Source organism: Polypterus senegalus, chromosome 8, assembly GCF_016835505.1.
Source record: "Polypterus senegalus isolate Bchr_013 chromosome 8, ASM1683550v1, whole genome shotgun sequence".
Lineage (NCBI taxonomy): Eukaryota > Metazoa > Chordata > Cladistia > Polypteriformes > Polypteridae > Polypterus > Polypterus senegalus.
In genome coordinates, this window is record NC_053161.1 from 137,690,333 (window position 1) to 137,706,605 (window position 16,273).

At 39.4% G+C, this 16,273-nt stretch overlaps 1 protein-coding gene across 2 annotated transcripts in view; it reads left to right on the plus strand.

Moving 5' to 3' along the window:
- stab2 (stabilin 2) overlaps positions 1 to 16,273 on the plus strand; it is a 247,856-nt gene that overhangs the window by 164,175 nt on the left and 67,408 nt on the right. For both annotated transcript variants that reach the window (XM_039761804.1, XM_039761805.1), the window contains exons 44-47: positions 1,056 to 1,127; positions 6,980 to 7,099; positions 7,185 to 7,229; positions 11,201 to 11,284. In XM_039761804.1, coding sequence (XP_039617738.1) covers positions 1,056 to 1,127; positions 6,980 to 7,099; positions 7,185 to 7,229; positions 11,201 to 11,284 — 321 coding nt within the window. The remainder of the gene's footprint in view (positions 1 to 1,055; positions 1,128 to 6,979; positions 7,100 to 7,184; positions 7,230 to 11,200; positions 11,285 to 16,273) is intronic.

The following is a 16,273-nucleotide window of genomic DNA, read 5'->3' on the forward strand; positions in this document are numbered from 1 at the left end:
AGAAAGCAATTCCAATAATTTAATTCCATTGCTTGTTTCGCTTTAACTCTGCCATGTCAAGTCATTCTCATATCTTAGATATAGATAGAGGCTAAAATGGAGGAGTAATTCTCAGTCCGTCACTTTTTTCTTTTCACTTTCCTTCCAAGTATTTAATTAAACCTAATAGTGCAAGATACATACACAGGAGTAAACGGAAACAAGCTAAATGGAGAAATGCTGGTCTCTTTTGTCATTTGCATGTTATTGCTAATTGGGAACAATTAAAAACCAAGAATATAGCTGTTTCAGACTAAAATAAGCAATAAGGGTTCAAAATCTTAACGAGCGAGACAACGAAAATGAAGCAGAAGTGTTACTTGAGCAATAAGTGCTTCTTATTAAGCAATTGAGTTGAAACAAAAAACCTGCAGCCACTGCGATCCTCCAGGACCGCGATTGAGGACCCCTGTTCTAGAGCTATTGTTTCACTTTCCTTACCTCTCTGTGCAGATCAGGATTCTGGCTGTTAAAGCGTTACCGATGTTAATCACAGAACAAAACAAATCTAACACAGAATCGACTGAGCTCAGTTAATTTAGAGCTATTCTGGTTTTCCAAAAACTATTTTGGTACCAGATGAAATGTAGTACAGTACATCACTTACAGTAGTAACTAGCTCCATAGTATGTGGGGTGATAGAGTCCCCTCACATCTGTGTCAGATGTTCTGTTGTTTCTCTTCCAGTTATATGTTATGTTTAGTAAAGGCAAAGGTACAAGGGTGTTTCTAAAACCTTAGATTCAAATTGTAATAGATGGATAAGAACAATTGGGAAATGCTTATCAGAAAACCCTATGGGTAAGAGTACAGTTGGTCATTTGGTGTGTGGACAGAAATGTGCACGTTGTATGGATCAGTTGTTTATTTATGACCTTCTCCTGTTGTGAGACATTATAATGGTGCATTGCTGTGATAGAAAGTAAAGTTACAACTCTGCTGTTAATGTACTTTGGATATGAAAATTCTATAGAATTTCAATTGATGCTTATAACTCCTCTCCTGCTTTCTTTAAGAGTGCCTGTAATTGCCTCCCTGGTTATTCAGGAGATGGGAAATCCTGTAAATCCATCAACCCTTGTTTGAAGGTAAGACCTCTAACATTTTTTCTGAAGGGAATTTTTCAAATATAAACAGAGCTCAGATTTTTGCACTGCTGTCTATCATCTGCTCTGTACAGTCAGGCATTGTTTCATATATGAACGTGATCCTTGGTCTTTTCAGAAAAAATATTCACCCTCTGTTAGAATTTCTAGTTTTGGCACTTAATGTGTTAAGTTCTTTTTCCAAATTCTAGTAAAGCAAACCTGATGGAAAAAAAATAAACCTGTAAGTATTGTCCCCGTAGATTATCGCACAATTAGGCTCAACACGTACAGGCATTACTTTTGATCATTATCTCCTTACTGTGGAAGGTCAAGGGCTTTCAAGCGTAAGCTGCTCATTTCCTATCCTACAATGTTGTTTCTAAAGTTTTAAGGCCTAGATGTTCATTTAGTTTGTTTTTTTTTATTCTGCCTTTAACATTTTGCTTGCTGGAAATTTTCTTAACAAGCAATTGTTTTGTTACCATTGATCGCATTTTTTTAAATGTTATTTGATGATAAAATCATAAGTTGTTTTTGAATGATTGTTGGGGGGAAAATGCGGAAAATAAAATGTAGGCGTGAGTCTCCGTTAACATTGAATTCAAGATGGGCGTCCAAGTCTATTCGAGTCTCCCACATGCACTGCTCCATGCCATGCAACAAGACTGAGTAAAATGACAAAGTAATGGTCTTAAACAAGTTACGTTCGTCTACATATACACAACACACTTAAAAGGCACTTCAGTGTATACAAATCACAGAAAATAAATGGTATCATTTTTAAACACTCTTGAGGTCTCAAAATAGTGAGATATCCATCTTCTAACCCGCTGAATCCGAATACAGGGTCACGGGGGTCTGCTGGAGCCAAACCCAGCCAACAAGGCAGGGTGCCAACCCACTGCAGGACACACACAAACACACCCAGCACACACTAGGGCCAATTTAGAATCGCCAATCCACCTAACCTACATGTCTTTGGATTGTGGGAGGAAACCAGAGCGCCCAGAGGAAACCCACGCAGACACGGGGAGAACATGCAAACTCCACGCACGGAGGACCCGGGAAGCGAACCCGGGTCTCCTAACTGCGAGGCAGCAGCGCTACCACTGCACCACCGTGCCGCCATAGTGAGATACATATCTTTATATCTCCATAAACCCTGTGTGTATGTATATGTATGTATATACTGTATGTATATTGTGGAGCCGACCCGGGCATAGACAGGCAGACATGTTGTTAATCACCACCACAAGTATTTATTTACAATATTTACAAATATAATGTCACTAAGACCCAGTCCATTTAGTGCACAAATACCCCAAAACACAGTCCTGGCCACAAAATTCCTTTTTACGGGCCATCTCCACACCTCTTCTGCTTCGTCCTGCTTCCACCCGACTCCAGCCCTGAATGAAGGGAGACGGCCCCTTTTATATTCTCCCGGATGAGCTCCAGGTGTTCCCGACAATCCCCCGTTGGCCATGCCCCAGTGTGGCGGAAGTGCAGGCTGTTCTCATGGCAGCTCTGCGGGTGTCCTCTTAAATCTTCCCCCCAGCACTTCCTGGTGTGGCGGAAGTGCTGAGGTAACAGGTCCCCAAGGCATTGAGGCGACTCCTGGCAGTGACCATGGGGCCCTGCAGGGTGGGGCTTCCATGCCCTCAACCCAAGGCCCCCAAAGCAACCAGGATGGCAGCCCCCACGTGATCCAGGGTGGGCGCAGACCCACATCCGTACCCTCACGTTGCCCCTGGCATCCCTGACTATATATATATATATATATATACACATACATAAATACTAGGGGGCGTCACTCGCCAACCCTGCTCATGTATGTGGATTTCACTTTCGGCAAACAACAAATCTTTTAATTCTCGCGCATAGGCCTCTTCATTGTGAAGAAACACTACTTTTTCCTTTGAAAAAAAGCTCGTCCAATCGGGACGTTGGCGCTATACACATGCAGAGCAGGTTAGAGATTATGAAAGCAGTGGAATTCAAAAAGGCTAAAAAAAAATTTTGGCATTATACACATGTGGAGAAAGTTAAAGAATATGAAAGTAGGAAAATTATAAAGTGTAAAAAAAACAAAGTAAAGATCGCAGGAGTGCAAACAAATGGAAATCATTACTCGAAAAAGGGAAAATAATCACCACGGACCAGGTGTCATTAAAAAAAAAAAAGCAAGATAAAACAAGGTCAGAAATAAAAGACAGAGTAGAAAACAAAGTAAAATGCTATAAAAAGGTTAAAAAACAAGGGGGCCAAACACATGCAGAGCAGGTTAGAGATAATGAAAACTGGAATTCAAAAGTCTCCAAAAATTCTTAAGTGCGAAACACATGCAGAGCAAGATACAGAATATGAAAGCAGAAATAAAACGACAGTGTCAAAAAAAAGTAAACATCGCATTAACGCAAAGAAAGAGAAAATATTACTTGGAGAAATAAAGACAAGGCGAATAGAGATTGAATATATGGACATAGGTGATATATCAGAAGTATGTAAATATTGTAAGGCTTTGAAGTTTAAGTCAAGAGAATTTCAACAATGGAGTTTACCTCACATGCATTTTTTGGTTACTTTGCAAAAAAATTATTAACTGCTAATGATGTGGATCGTTTTGTCTGTGCTGAAATTCCAAACGGAGAAACCTATCCTGAATTATGATACAAAGTCATTAAACACAAGTCTCACTGACCTCATTAAAAAGATTCAGCAGGTTGGGACTCGAAAGATTCCATATATTGTTTTTACAGAAAAAAAATTCTTAAAAGTGTGTATCCGGAAAAACAAAAATGGGGGTTGCCGAACTATATATATAATACACTAGCTGCATGTGGTCTTTGGGGAAAAAAAACAACCCAAAGACTCCTTAGCAGTTTTATTTTAATCGTGACCTTGGAGAGGTGTCGGCTAACTCTTAAGAATTACACAGAGTACATGGACTCATCTGTGCTTGCTACCCTACTGGCTTTTGTAAGAAGACACTGGCAATAGCATATCTCAGCTGTATCAGTGGCATATGGGTCCTATTAATTTTGTCTCGAGAAAAGACCTCCAGATAGACAATGTTTTTAGTAAAAACTTAAAGCCTTGCTGTCCGTGGCTGAGTTGATTCACTTGCACACTGTTGGGCTGCAGTGATTATTCTGTTTCGACATTGCGTCTTTTAATGTGTGTCATTGGCACAGCATTGTTTTTGCGCTGCGGTATTTGCTGCACACAGGTCGTTTGGAGTGAGAAGTGAGGTGCCTGCAAGCGCCGAAAAAATGTTAAAAGTGCCTTCATGTGCCATCTAGTGGCTGTGGTTGAGCATGTGCAGAATGGAATTTTCTGTATAGCTAAGTTCTATTCCTTATTTAAAATTATAATAGAAAGCACTTTTTCCCCCATCATTCCTTGAGATCTTTGCATGGTGAATTTCTTAAAGGTTTTTGATAAAATCTTGAAATATCTTCATCAAAACTATCTGGCATTGCTTCATGAATGGAGATTGATAGATGGTAAGAACAGTTAGGCATATTATTTTTCACAAATTGTTTGGACTTCTATGCACTTTAGGAGTACTGTCCCTGAACCATATTTCTGCCCAGGTGCCTGGTCTTCCTTTTGGGGAAAAAAGGTGTAGGTAATGATTTGGTTCAGCATGGGCAGCTGTATTTTACTCTGATAGACAAATCTTGTTTTGATTTTGCTCCATTTGTGTTTTTTTTTTCAAAACAGTTCTTTTATCAAGTAATACTCTATGGTAATGTTTCAAATTGTAGAATAAACACCCACGTTCGCTCACATTTTAACCACAATAGCGAGTCAAGCTGTACACAGTACTCACAATTTTCTCAGCAAACTTAATATAACCACATTGCACAGGATAACTCATTCTTTCTCTATTTTTTCTCTATTTTCAGGCCTTCCTTCTTTTCTTCAATCATTGTGACTTCTAAACTGTGACTGTCTTTTTTTTGTTATTCTAAATTATCCTGAGTGGTGGACACTTGTGACTCGTGGCAAGGATTGTTTCACCTCCACCTCTTATCCAAAAATCACAGCTTTTATTCATCTCCTCCAAGTTTAGATATATTAAATAAATGGCAGCATTGTTATTATACATTACTTTTTCATGTATTTTTGACACTAGTATCACTTTATATATACTGTATATATATATATATATATATATAGTAGAACCTCGGTTTACGAGTAACTTGGTTTATGAGTGTTTTGCAAGACGAGCAAAAATTTTTTATAAATTTTGACTTGATAAATGAGCGATGTCTTGCAATTCGAGTAGTATGGATAAACTTTGTCTGCTGAGCATCATGTGATCACAACTGAGCTGATGGTTCTTCTCTCTCTCTCCTTATCTCGCTCGCTCGCCCAGCGCGTCTCTCTCTCTCTCTCTCTCTCATGTCGCTCCCCCTGAGCGTCTCTCTCTCTCTCATCTTGCTCGCCCAGCGCGTCTCTCTCTCTCTCCTTATCTCGCTTGCCCAGCGCCTCTCTCTCTCTCTCTCTCTTCTTATCTCGCTCACCCAGCGCGTCTCTCTCTCTTTCTCCTTATCTATCTCGTTCGCCCGCCCAGCGCGTCTCTCTCTCTCTCTCTCTCTGGCAATCGTCTCCTATTCTCCGTCTCAGTCTGTGTGCCTCACTCATATAGTCAACATCTGTTTACTACAGCATTGTGACTGTGTGTGTGCGCTGTGAAGTGCGAGTCCCCATCTTGCTCCCCAAAACACGAAGCTGAGTCTCAGTACTTTAACACCAGCTTTATTCAGCTTGAAACAGCAACAGCGCTGTTATTTATTGTACTGGGATCTTTATAATGTTCCTTGTATGACCCATTGACGACAGGCGCTTATAGCATGTCTGCGATCTTTTTGGATGCGCTTATACGGCGAATTGCTACAGCGCTGGGAGACTGCGATTGCTTTGAGACGCTCTTCCGCGTGTCGTCCCATTGGGTGGAATCCCACATGAGATTAGAAACTCACACCAGCCATGATTCTTTTTAAAGGTAAAGTGCAGGTTAATTTGTATTATGTATATTACTTTATATTTTGTATTAATCATTTTTATATGAATAGTTTTGGGTTGTGGAACGAATCATCTGAGTTTCCATTATTTCTTATGGGGAAATTCGCTTTGATATACGAGGGCTTTGGATTGCGAGCACGTTTCCGGAACGAATTATGCTCGCAAACCGAGGTTCCACTGTATATACACTTTACTAATCCCTGAGGGGAAATTGTCTTTTCACGTGACCTTTTGGGGTTCAGAGCCAAGGGTCAGCCATTGTACAACCCTTTTCATGTTAATGGCCTTGCTCAAGGATCCAATGAAGTATGATCCCTTCCGGCAGTAATGGGATTTGAACCAGCAACCTTCCAGGTATCAGAATCAGAATACACTGACATGACTGAATTGCTTGTAAATCATTCTCTTGTGCTTCTGCTTGGCTTGCGTACCTAAAAAAACAGTGCTAGTAATATTATACCTTTTTTTTGTTTTTTGAAGGATTTTTAGTCTATTTTCACATTTATAAAAGAACATTATATTTTTTCAAGTATGTCAATGAAGTTCAGTCCGGTGCCATTTTATATAGCACATTGCCCACCATTGGATATCATATGATCTCAAGCTGAGTTTGTGTGTTTGTTGATCACAAGATTTTCATAATCGGCACACTGTTTGCCCAACACCCCCCTCATGACATCCATGTTTCTCAAGTAACATGTGCTGTCCATAACCGAAATGTCCATCATATCAAAATCATGAAAACAGACCAAAACACAATTTGTTTGGAATGTTTCAGCCTGTGTCTATAACGCAAATTTCTTTTTGCCATTTTCCAGAAAAATGGCGGTTGCAGTGAATCTGCACGGTGCACTCATATTGGACCAGGAGAGAGAAACTGCACCTGCCACTCAGGATACATTGGAGATGGACTGAAGTGTCGAGGCTCCCTGTCTGCGGTACGGAAGAAACCCCAATAGGAAATTAAGAGGAACAGCAATATCAGCATTTTTTATTTAATTATATTTTTATCTTCGTCCACAGGAGCTTCTAAGTCCCAGTACTTCCCATTTCTTGCTCAAACTCAAGGTATTGCATTTTACTAATTGATGTAGCTAGAAAACAGTTTGAGAACAGGGGCTCCACAAAAGTTCTGAGAGATTTAATTTCTTGGTTAATTTTAGCCTTTAATGTAAGATGGTTTCACCCTCACAGTGGGGTAGTCGCTTAAAACACACTTCTTCATTATTTTCTCATTTATCAAACAGAAACTTGTTCCAATGACCTCTTCTATTTTCAAGCAGCTGTAGAACATGTCTCACTATATTTTCTGGGTCTTAGGGTGGTGTACACTGTGTCAGCAACCCCAAGAGAGACAGGAGTAATAATCACTGTAATAATCTGCTTTCTTCTCCTTAAAGGAGAAGTGGAAGTTATTTTCTCACAATTATGATAAACATTAAATTTGACAAGGGAAATTGTGTTCTTAAGTGAAGTACATTTTGAAAAATACTACGGCTGTTCTTGTGCTTTAAAAAATATGTCTAGGGGCCTAGAATACCCTAAGAAACAAAACATAATTAACTAACACGGAACAAATAAAGTATCTGCTCAAGCCTGAAGTAAAATACAATGTATTAGCCATCATTCCATTCACTTTCTAAACTCAGTTTTTCCACTCGGGAGAACGGTTTACCAATCCCTCACTATACTGTGAAATGGGTCAGACCCGTGCCTGACTTCATCAAGTGTCTCAGAGTAGGAAAACAGCCCTAACTGGCTCAAAAGTCGCAGAGTGATGCAAATCTGGCCCTACTCTTAGGATTAGGAGTAAAACTGTTTTATCAGCCATCCATCCATCCATTCTCTTCCGCTTATCCGAGGTCGGGTCGCGGGGGCAGCAGCTTAAGCAGAGAGGCCCAGACTTCCCTCTCCCGCCACTTCTTCCAGCTCTTCCGGGAGAATCCCAAAGGCGTTCCCAGGCCAGCCGGGAGACATAGTCCCTCCAGCGTGTCCTGGGTCTTCCCCGGGGCCTCCTCCCGGTTGGGCGTGCCCGGAACACCTCACCAGGGAGGCGTCCAGGAGGCATCCTGATCAGATGCCCGAGCCACCTCATCTGACTCCTCTCGATGCGGAGGAGCAGCGGCTCTACTCTGAGCCCCTTCCGGATGACTGAGCTTCTCACCCTATCTTTAAGGGAAAGCCCAGACACCCTGCGGAGGAAACTCATTTCAGCCGCTTGTATTCGCGATCTCGTTCTTTCGGTCACTACCCATAGCTCATGACCATAGGTGAAGTTAGGAACGTAGATCGACTGGTAAATTGAGAGCTTTGCCTTACGGCTCAGCTCCTTTTTTACCACGACAGACCGATGCAGAGCCCGCATCACTCCGGACGCCGCACCGATCCGCCTGTCGATCTCACGCTCCATTCTTCCCTCACTTGTGAACAAGACCCCGAGATACTTGAACTCCTCCACTTGGGGCAGGATCTCTCCCCCAACCCTGAGAGGGCACTCCACCCTTTTCCGGCTGTTTTATCAGTTTCTATCTAATTTAGGAAACTACTCCTAATTTCACCAGGATTTAGGAGAGCTCGTGATCTGTTCTAACTCTCTAGGACCCCCCAGAAGATAGCTCTCAAGAAGAAGATCCCAGGAAATGCTGGTGAATGAATAATGAACTCATTAAAGGAAACTGATTTTACAATAATATTTGTAACAAATCTTGTACGTTCATATTCACTCCATCTACATGGAGAAGCCGTGCACAGTTTGTTGAATTTACCGTGTTGGTAATGTTATGTGTACAATGCAGCTTTGCAATAGTGATGATCTGAGTATGTCACAACCAGCCATTTCTCAAGTTTTGCACCAAATTCACTTACAATGCATGACATAATTTTCAGATTGATACATTTAGCCACGACAACACATGAGGTAATGGTAATGGTAAACAAATCGGCACAAACGCAGAGATCATTGACACAAGTAAGGATGAGCACACATATGTGAATTGCAAGTGATATCACAGTAGCAATAGACAGGTGGTCATGGATGCGAGGTGTATTGGCGGGCATATTACCCTGAAGATAGGCAAGGCAGAATGGATGATTGACACTGAAAATGTCACACAGGCATGCTGAGCTCTGAATTCAACAAACCTCTGAAACATTCCTGTTGCATTTTACAAGCCTGGAAAAGATCATGAAGGTAGGCAGAGACTTTTGAGACAATCACAGAGAGTCAGAGACACGGCGTGGCACAGTGGAAGATGACTGAAACAGTGGAAGAGTAAATGTGACTTCTGAAACAGTGCAAGAGTAGTTGTGGCCAGTTTCAGTGACTTAATTTATGAGGTGTTTTCCGTGGTCATAATTGCAGAAAAGCGATTTATCTGAAATTACGACCATACAAAATCCATACAACCATCCATTTTCTAAACCCTTTATCCTGCACAAGATCGTGGGGAAGCTGGAGTCAATCCCAGCATGCAAAGGCAGTAGCACCTGGAACATTCATAATTAAATAAACGTGTCAGTATCAGGCTTTACACACATATGGTGCATGTCTCAGACTTTCAATTTTAGTGCTCATTACAGTATCATTCTGTGAGATGTTGTGTAGTGGCAACAATTATATGTAACTTAGCACGATATCCTACCTTGTTGTATTTTCTTTTTACTACTATTTTGATTACTACTACTATTATTATTATTATTATTTTGATTATTATTATTATCTTTGTGGTACAGCCTTAGCATTAGTATCAGAAGACTAAACCATCATCATGAGTTCCAATTTGTGGCTCAGGGGTGTCGTGAAGTCATGATGTCATTCACTCTCAAACATGAACTCTCACTCCTAGCTGAAAGTAGGTGTAGGATTCTACTTATGTCCTACTCTGAGATAGAACAAATTCTTATTCTAGTCAGGCTTTTAGTGTAATTCCTAGGAGTAATTCTGAGATGCTTGATAAATATGGGCCCAGGTCTGCAGCTAGTCACTGCTCTTTGTTATCATAAAGGGCACAAACACAAGTTAAGCATGACACAACATAAATGACAATAACCAGTTCAAAAAATATCAATCCAGACAATATGCAAGTTCAGTCCATAAATCAGATAATCCTCAGTGTGTGTGGAAGACAGAAAAGCCTCTCAGATACAAAAGCACACACAGTTTATTTGTACCAACTTTTCCACAGTATTTAAGCAGATCACACCTCCAGGATAACCTTGCTTTGCATGTCTCACCCCAGCATGTAAACAATCTAGCTGTGGATCGCGCAGAACAGGCCTCTATCCCTATAGGTCGTATTTCCTCCAACCCGAAAAGATTTCTCTCTCCCCGCACTTGCTGAGGTCTTCTGAGTTTGAGTTTGAAAATTCCTCTTCTGCTTAGGACGTCCTGTTTCTTTTTAATAACTTCCTGCCCTCCGTTAAAGGTACAGTTCTTCGTATCTCCATTTTCGACAAGACAGCACATTTGTTAAACCAATAGAAAAACCGTACGGAGAGATGACAACAATGATGTGGCCACCGCTCCAACGTTAGAGCCAGAGCCTATTCTGAATGCATCATGCACACTGCAGGATTATAGTCAATTATGAAGTAAACTCCAAATATGAAATTAATCTAAATAGCTTTTTGTTTGTTTTCTTTGATAGCAAACAACCGGAAACTGCTGAAATCAAAACTTGAGCCATTTTCTAATGGGCGCATGTTTATTCTGGTATAAACCTATAGACCTACATAATGAAAAGCAGTACATTGTACAACAACATCATGCATGGCACTAATCAGTGAGTAATCATAATGGTGATAGAAAACAACAGTACATAGGTGACAGTATTAGATTATCAAAACTATCTGGTGAAATGCTGAAGTTTTAAGAGGTCAATGGGTAGGTTTGAACTGCAGGGTGGTAGTAACAGCACATAGAAACAAGCCGTTACTGATGATGTTTCCACAGTGGAGTCTTACAGAAAACCAATCCTGATGTGGTGATCTGTGGCATAAAAATACATTTTTATATCTGAGAAATCTATCTGTTATTTCAGGGAAGTATGGTTAAGGACTTGTCAGGTGAAGGTCCATTCACCGTCTTCATTCCCACTGCTGATGCCTTTAGAAGCAGTCTGCTTGTAAGTATCAAGTCCACCATTTTATACCCTTTACAATACCACTATTTCCATTCTGGGTAATTTTTGGAACATTTTTCATTTTTGTTTATTTCATCCAAGCGGTTTATATCACTTTTTGTTTGTTAAACATTTGTGTAACAATGTTTCAACGCAGAACTAAAAATGATAATTATATGTATAAACAGAGTACATAAAATACTTGTTTTTAATTAGCATTTTATGATATCACATAATTAAATATTTTTGCAGTGACTGAAAAAGCTTTCATAGACCCCAGATTCTAACTGAAGTGATGTAAAAATTGCATCGCTTGATGCCCTGTTGTTAGTTGGTGATTGTGGAGGGTCTGTAACTACTGTTAACTTGTATTTTTTAGACATATTTGTTTAAAGTAGTATATGATGAAGGGTTAAAATCTAGTTAAAAGTCTAAAGCTAAGATTATTGGCTGTTGACCAAGATGGACAAAAGTATACTGTAGTTTAACTCTTTGCCGGTGAATTAAACTGGCATTGATATACTAAATAATTATAATCAAGAGATAATGAAGCTATCAAATCATTTCTAGTGTTACACTCATTAACGTCTGAGCACATTTTCAATCACTAATACAATGATGGTTTACAGAACCACACTTCTGGGGTTCGTTTCCGCTTCTGTTCATTTTTGGATAAGTTAAATGACTTTTTATTTTCCTTGCTTCAATCTTTTACTTTTTCTAGGATCATTTAGCTTATCTGGTATGATGTGAAGTACCAGGACAAGTGAGGCACTGTTATTGAGGTGTGCATTTTGTATATGAAAATAAAGACATTGAAAAACTAAACGTCTGAATATTTATCTATTTTGAATGAATAAATAATAATAATAAAACTTAATCACCTTTGTACAATATCATACAAATTTAGGAAGCAAGATTTTATGAAATCATGGTTTCATCCTTGATTCAGATTTGTTTACCCCTTTTTTATCCCTATATTGTTTTTTGAATATTATTCTGTAAACTTATTTTGATATGCTTTGTTAATCTTCAAGAGGAAATTGTCTTTTGCATGACCTTTTGGGGGTCAGAGGGCAGCGTTAGCCATTGTACATAGTGCTTAAATAGTATGTTGTTTTTTTGCCATTATGTAATGCTTTGATCAATATTAATTTGTTTAGTTAGCATTTTATATTTTATGTTAATTCTGTTAGCTGCTGCATTTGTGATGTTCCTTGTTTTTTGTTTGTTGAGCCTAAGGGTGTGGGCCCCCCTTTCAATGTTGCTGTGGAACTATCCGCCCCTGTATTTAAGGGAATACCAGGCCATAATCTGGCTACTGATGAATTAGATTTTCTGTTGCTATTCATATCTATCTCTCTCTCTCTCTCTTTCTCTCTCTCTCTCTCTCTCTCTCTGTCTGTCTGTCTGTCTCTCTCTCTCCTGTCTCTTTCTCATTTGGAATTTCTATTTTAAAGTACTAGTTTTTCATTTTCTAGGTTTTGGATTTTTTTATTTGCTTACATATAAATAGGCTGGTTTTATTTTCCTTTGGATTTCTATTTAGCCATACTTTTATGAAATTATTATTTAATGATATTGAATACTTTTGTTAATAATATTTTTAGTTACAAAGATCTGACAGGAGCACCCGGGTGATGCCCGGGACTATATAACCGGTGAATTTCCCAAATGAAAGAAACACAACATAGAAATAGAAGAAACAGTTTTCTGGTTCACATTGTATTGTAAAAGTGGTCATTCCAGAGCCTTTGGATACACTATATTTTTTGTTTTCCCTTGTGGTACGAAAATGAACAAATTCTAAGAATTGCCCAGTGTAGAACATGCTACGTAGAGTTGTCTGTGTGAAAAGCATGGATTTTCCAAATTGATGTCTGCAACTTTCAGTAATTGCCCTTGAGCCTTACTAATTGACATAATTAAAAGCCAAACGAATAGGAAATTGTAGTCGTTTGAAATCAAAGGGTAAATCATTCGAAGTCAGTGGCATTCTTGGTATGAAAACATCTTCACGTCTTGCGCAACCTGTCATGATAGTTGCTTCAATAATGTTTGGACAGAAAGTCTTGACACAAAGTCGAGTCCCATTACACAGTTTTAAGGCAGAAATTGTGCGGAGGAACTCGTGCTGGTTCCAAAGAATTCAGAAACTCTGTTGGAAACTACACAGCTTGAGCAGGGTCTATGACAGTGTCGATAGATTTGTAATTTCTAGGGCTGCCTGGAATGATCAGGTGGATGTGAATATTTATTTTGTTCACACTTTGATTCATGGGAGCTAAAATAATGGACGTTGGCGATGGTAACTACAGAGAGAAGTGACATACAACCACTGCTGTGTGTAGGGAAAATGGCAGGGGAAGGATGCTGTCTTTTTAAGGTGAGTCTGTGTTCAAACGTGTTGCCATATAACGGACGTTGGTGAATGAAATCCAGCACTATCAGTGCATGTGGGAGTGTGACCCGTGGAAATGCGAGTGTGTCAGGCAGTCATGCGCACTGGGTCGTTCACATTTTATATCCATTCGGCAGTTCCCCTTCACCCGATCAAAGCAGTCGGCCTTTTCATACTTGGACACTTCCGCGATCTCTTGCCAATTTAAAGAAATATGGGTAAAGAGCAGCACTGTGGCGCTCGGACACCCGATGGACATTTGTATGGCGGAAAAAACAAACATACATACATACACGCAGAAACGCGGGTGTGTGAGACGGTCACGTGCACTGGGTCGTTCACGTTTTATATCTATATGGTAGTCCCCCTTCACCCGATCAAAGCAGTCGGCCTTCTCATACTTGGACACTTCCGCCATCTCTTGGCAATTTAAAGAAACATGGGTAAAGAGCGACGCACAGGGACCAAACATGCCGCTGGATGGCGCCGCTGTGAAGGTTTGTTGCAACGTGCGGCCATCTTGTCGATGATAACTATGGGGACGTGTGCCAAAGGTGAAATGGTGTCCTGCCCTTCACCACGAACATTTTTCCCAACCAAACATACCCCATGACCTTCTCCTGGGTACAAAGGAGCCCCATCCACAGTTTGGTGCCGATCGGATGCCCGGTGCAGATTTGTATGGCGGACAAACAAACATAGATACACACATCAACTCTGCTTTATATATTAGATTGTTTTGGTACAGAATATGGGCCAGGAGTTTATAGTTCCTTCATCCGTTTTCATTTGAAAGATAACCTTGGCTTTCTCTGCAGGACACAAAACCTACTTCTTGTTTTATGGTACCAGGCTTGCTGTTTTTCTAGGCTGCCGTGGACCTTTCAGGACTAGTGTGCAGAGTTGTAAAAAGTACTCAGAAATATCAGTTGAGTAAAATTCAAAGTACTTTACAATTTTTGTCATGGCGCCAAAAGCCACCTTTTCTCCATATTTTGGGATTCTTTATACCAGAATAAAAAACAAAAATATTGTATACAAAAAATGTTTTCAATATTGACAATGGTTTTACTAAATGCAACCCATTTGTGGATAAGAACATGTGGTAATATATCATTTTAAATTACTTTTTTTTATCTTTCTACCATTCTGCTTTCTCCCCAGGCAATGCAAGGCATGTCAGTTATTAGTTATTTATAAATTAAACTATATATTTAAACTATAGATTTAAGTGAGACACACTCTGGATTCCCTGGAGGTGGTAGCAAAAATAAAACAAAACTGAGTGGCATTGTGAACAATGCTGCACATCCACTTCATAACACACACAAACACTGAGGACTTTTATCCAATGAATTATTCAGCAAAAGTGTGTCAAGAAACTCCACTGGGGGTCATTTATACCAACAGGAATACGTCTACATAATGCCTTATTGGGACTGGGACAGCCAAGTCAGAACTTCTCTTTCTTTTAAATGTTCTTGCTTTATAGTCATTCTAGTGTGTGTTCAGACCAAAGTCCGTGTGTCTGTCAATTTATTTATGTATTTATTTATTTATGTACTTACTTATCTATCTAATTATGTATTTATTTATTTATTTAAAAAGCTTCTGTGAAAAGCCCAAGTGCTCCTCTGGGGAACTCTCGGTGCATGGTCTGTTAGCTACAAAACAAAAAGCAAATTTGTTTTCAATATATTTTTATTATGTCACTAAAAACAAGTGACATAACAATAAACCCTATTAAGTATTAATCTTTGATCACTTCAATCCACCGAACATAATTCAAAAACATTGTCTGAGTGAACACATTAATCTAACAAATCAAAAATGAAAGAGGGAGTCTACATCCAACAACCAAATGCAGTCTGACATTTAGGATAGTTATATAAGTAACATTATTCATAGCTGTGTGATATTTAAATCCTACTTTGTTTATATAATTATAGTTACCAGTAACGGCATACTGCACTAACGTGCAATGAATACACTTGACTTGAGCATTCCTAGTTTTCAGACTCTTTCTCTGTCTCTGTTTAGCATTCATTTGCTCAGAAGTTGATGCGCTTACTGCTTCCTGAGCAGCTCTTCTTTTCTCCACCCTAGCAGCCTGTTTCTTCTCTTCTTCTGTCGGCATCTTTTCGTATTAAAACTGATTAAGTCAGTTTTTGTGTTGCAATTACTACATTCAGTAGTAATTAGTACATTTTTCTTAATTTTTGACTTAAGATGACGCTTGAGTCTTCAATCTGCCTCAAGATTGATTTAAGATATGAAGAAGTAGGGGAAGTGATGGTGAAGGTGGTAGGCAATGAGAACTGCGCCCATATACATGCGCAGTATGACCCACCCTCCTGCCAAGAGCTGATTCTACAATAAAATAAAATAAAAATAAAAAAGGAATAAAAATAATCACCCCAAAAGCGGATAGTAGATGTCCCGTAGTATATGTGTACCAAATTTTAGGTCAAACGGTTTGCAAGCTACAGGTGATTTAAAATCCTGGTACAGACAAATGGACAGCCACGGTAGCATATTACATATAATTTTAAATTTAGATTGTTAATAAATTAATGATATTTTCCCATAAA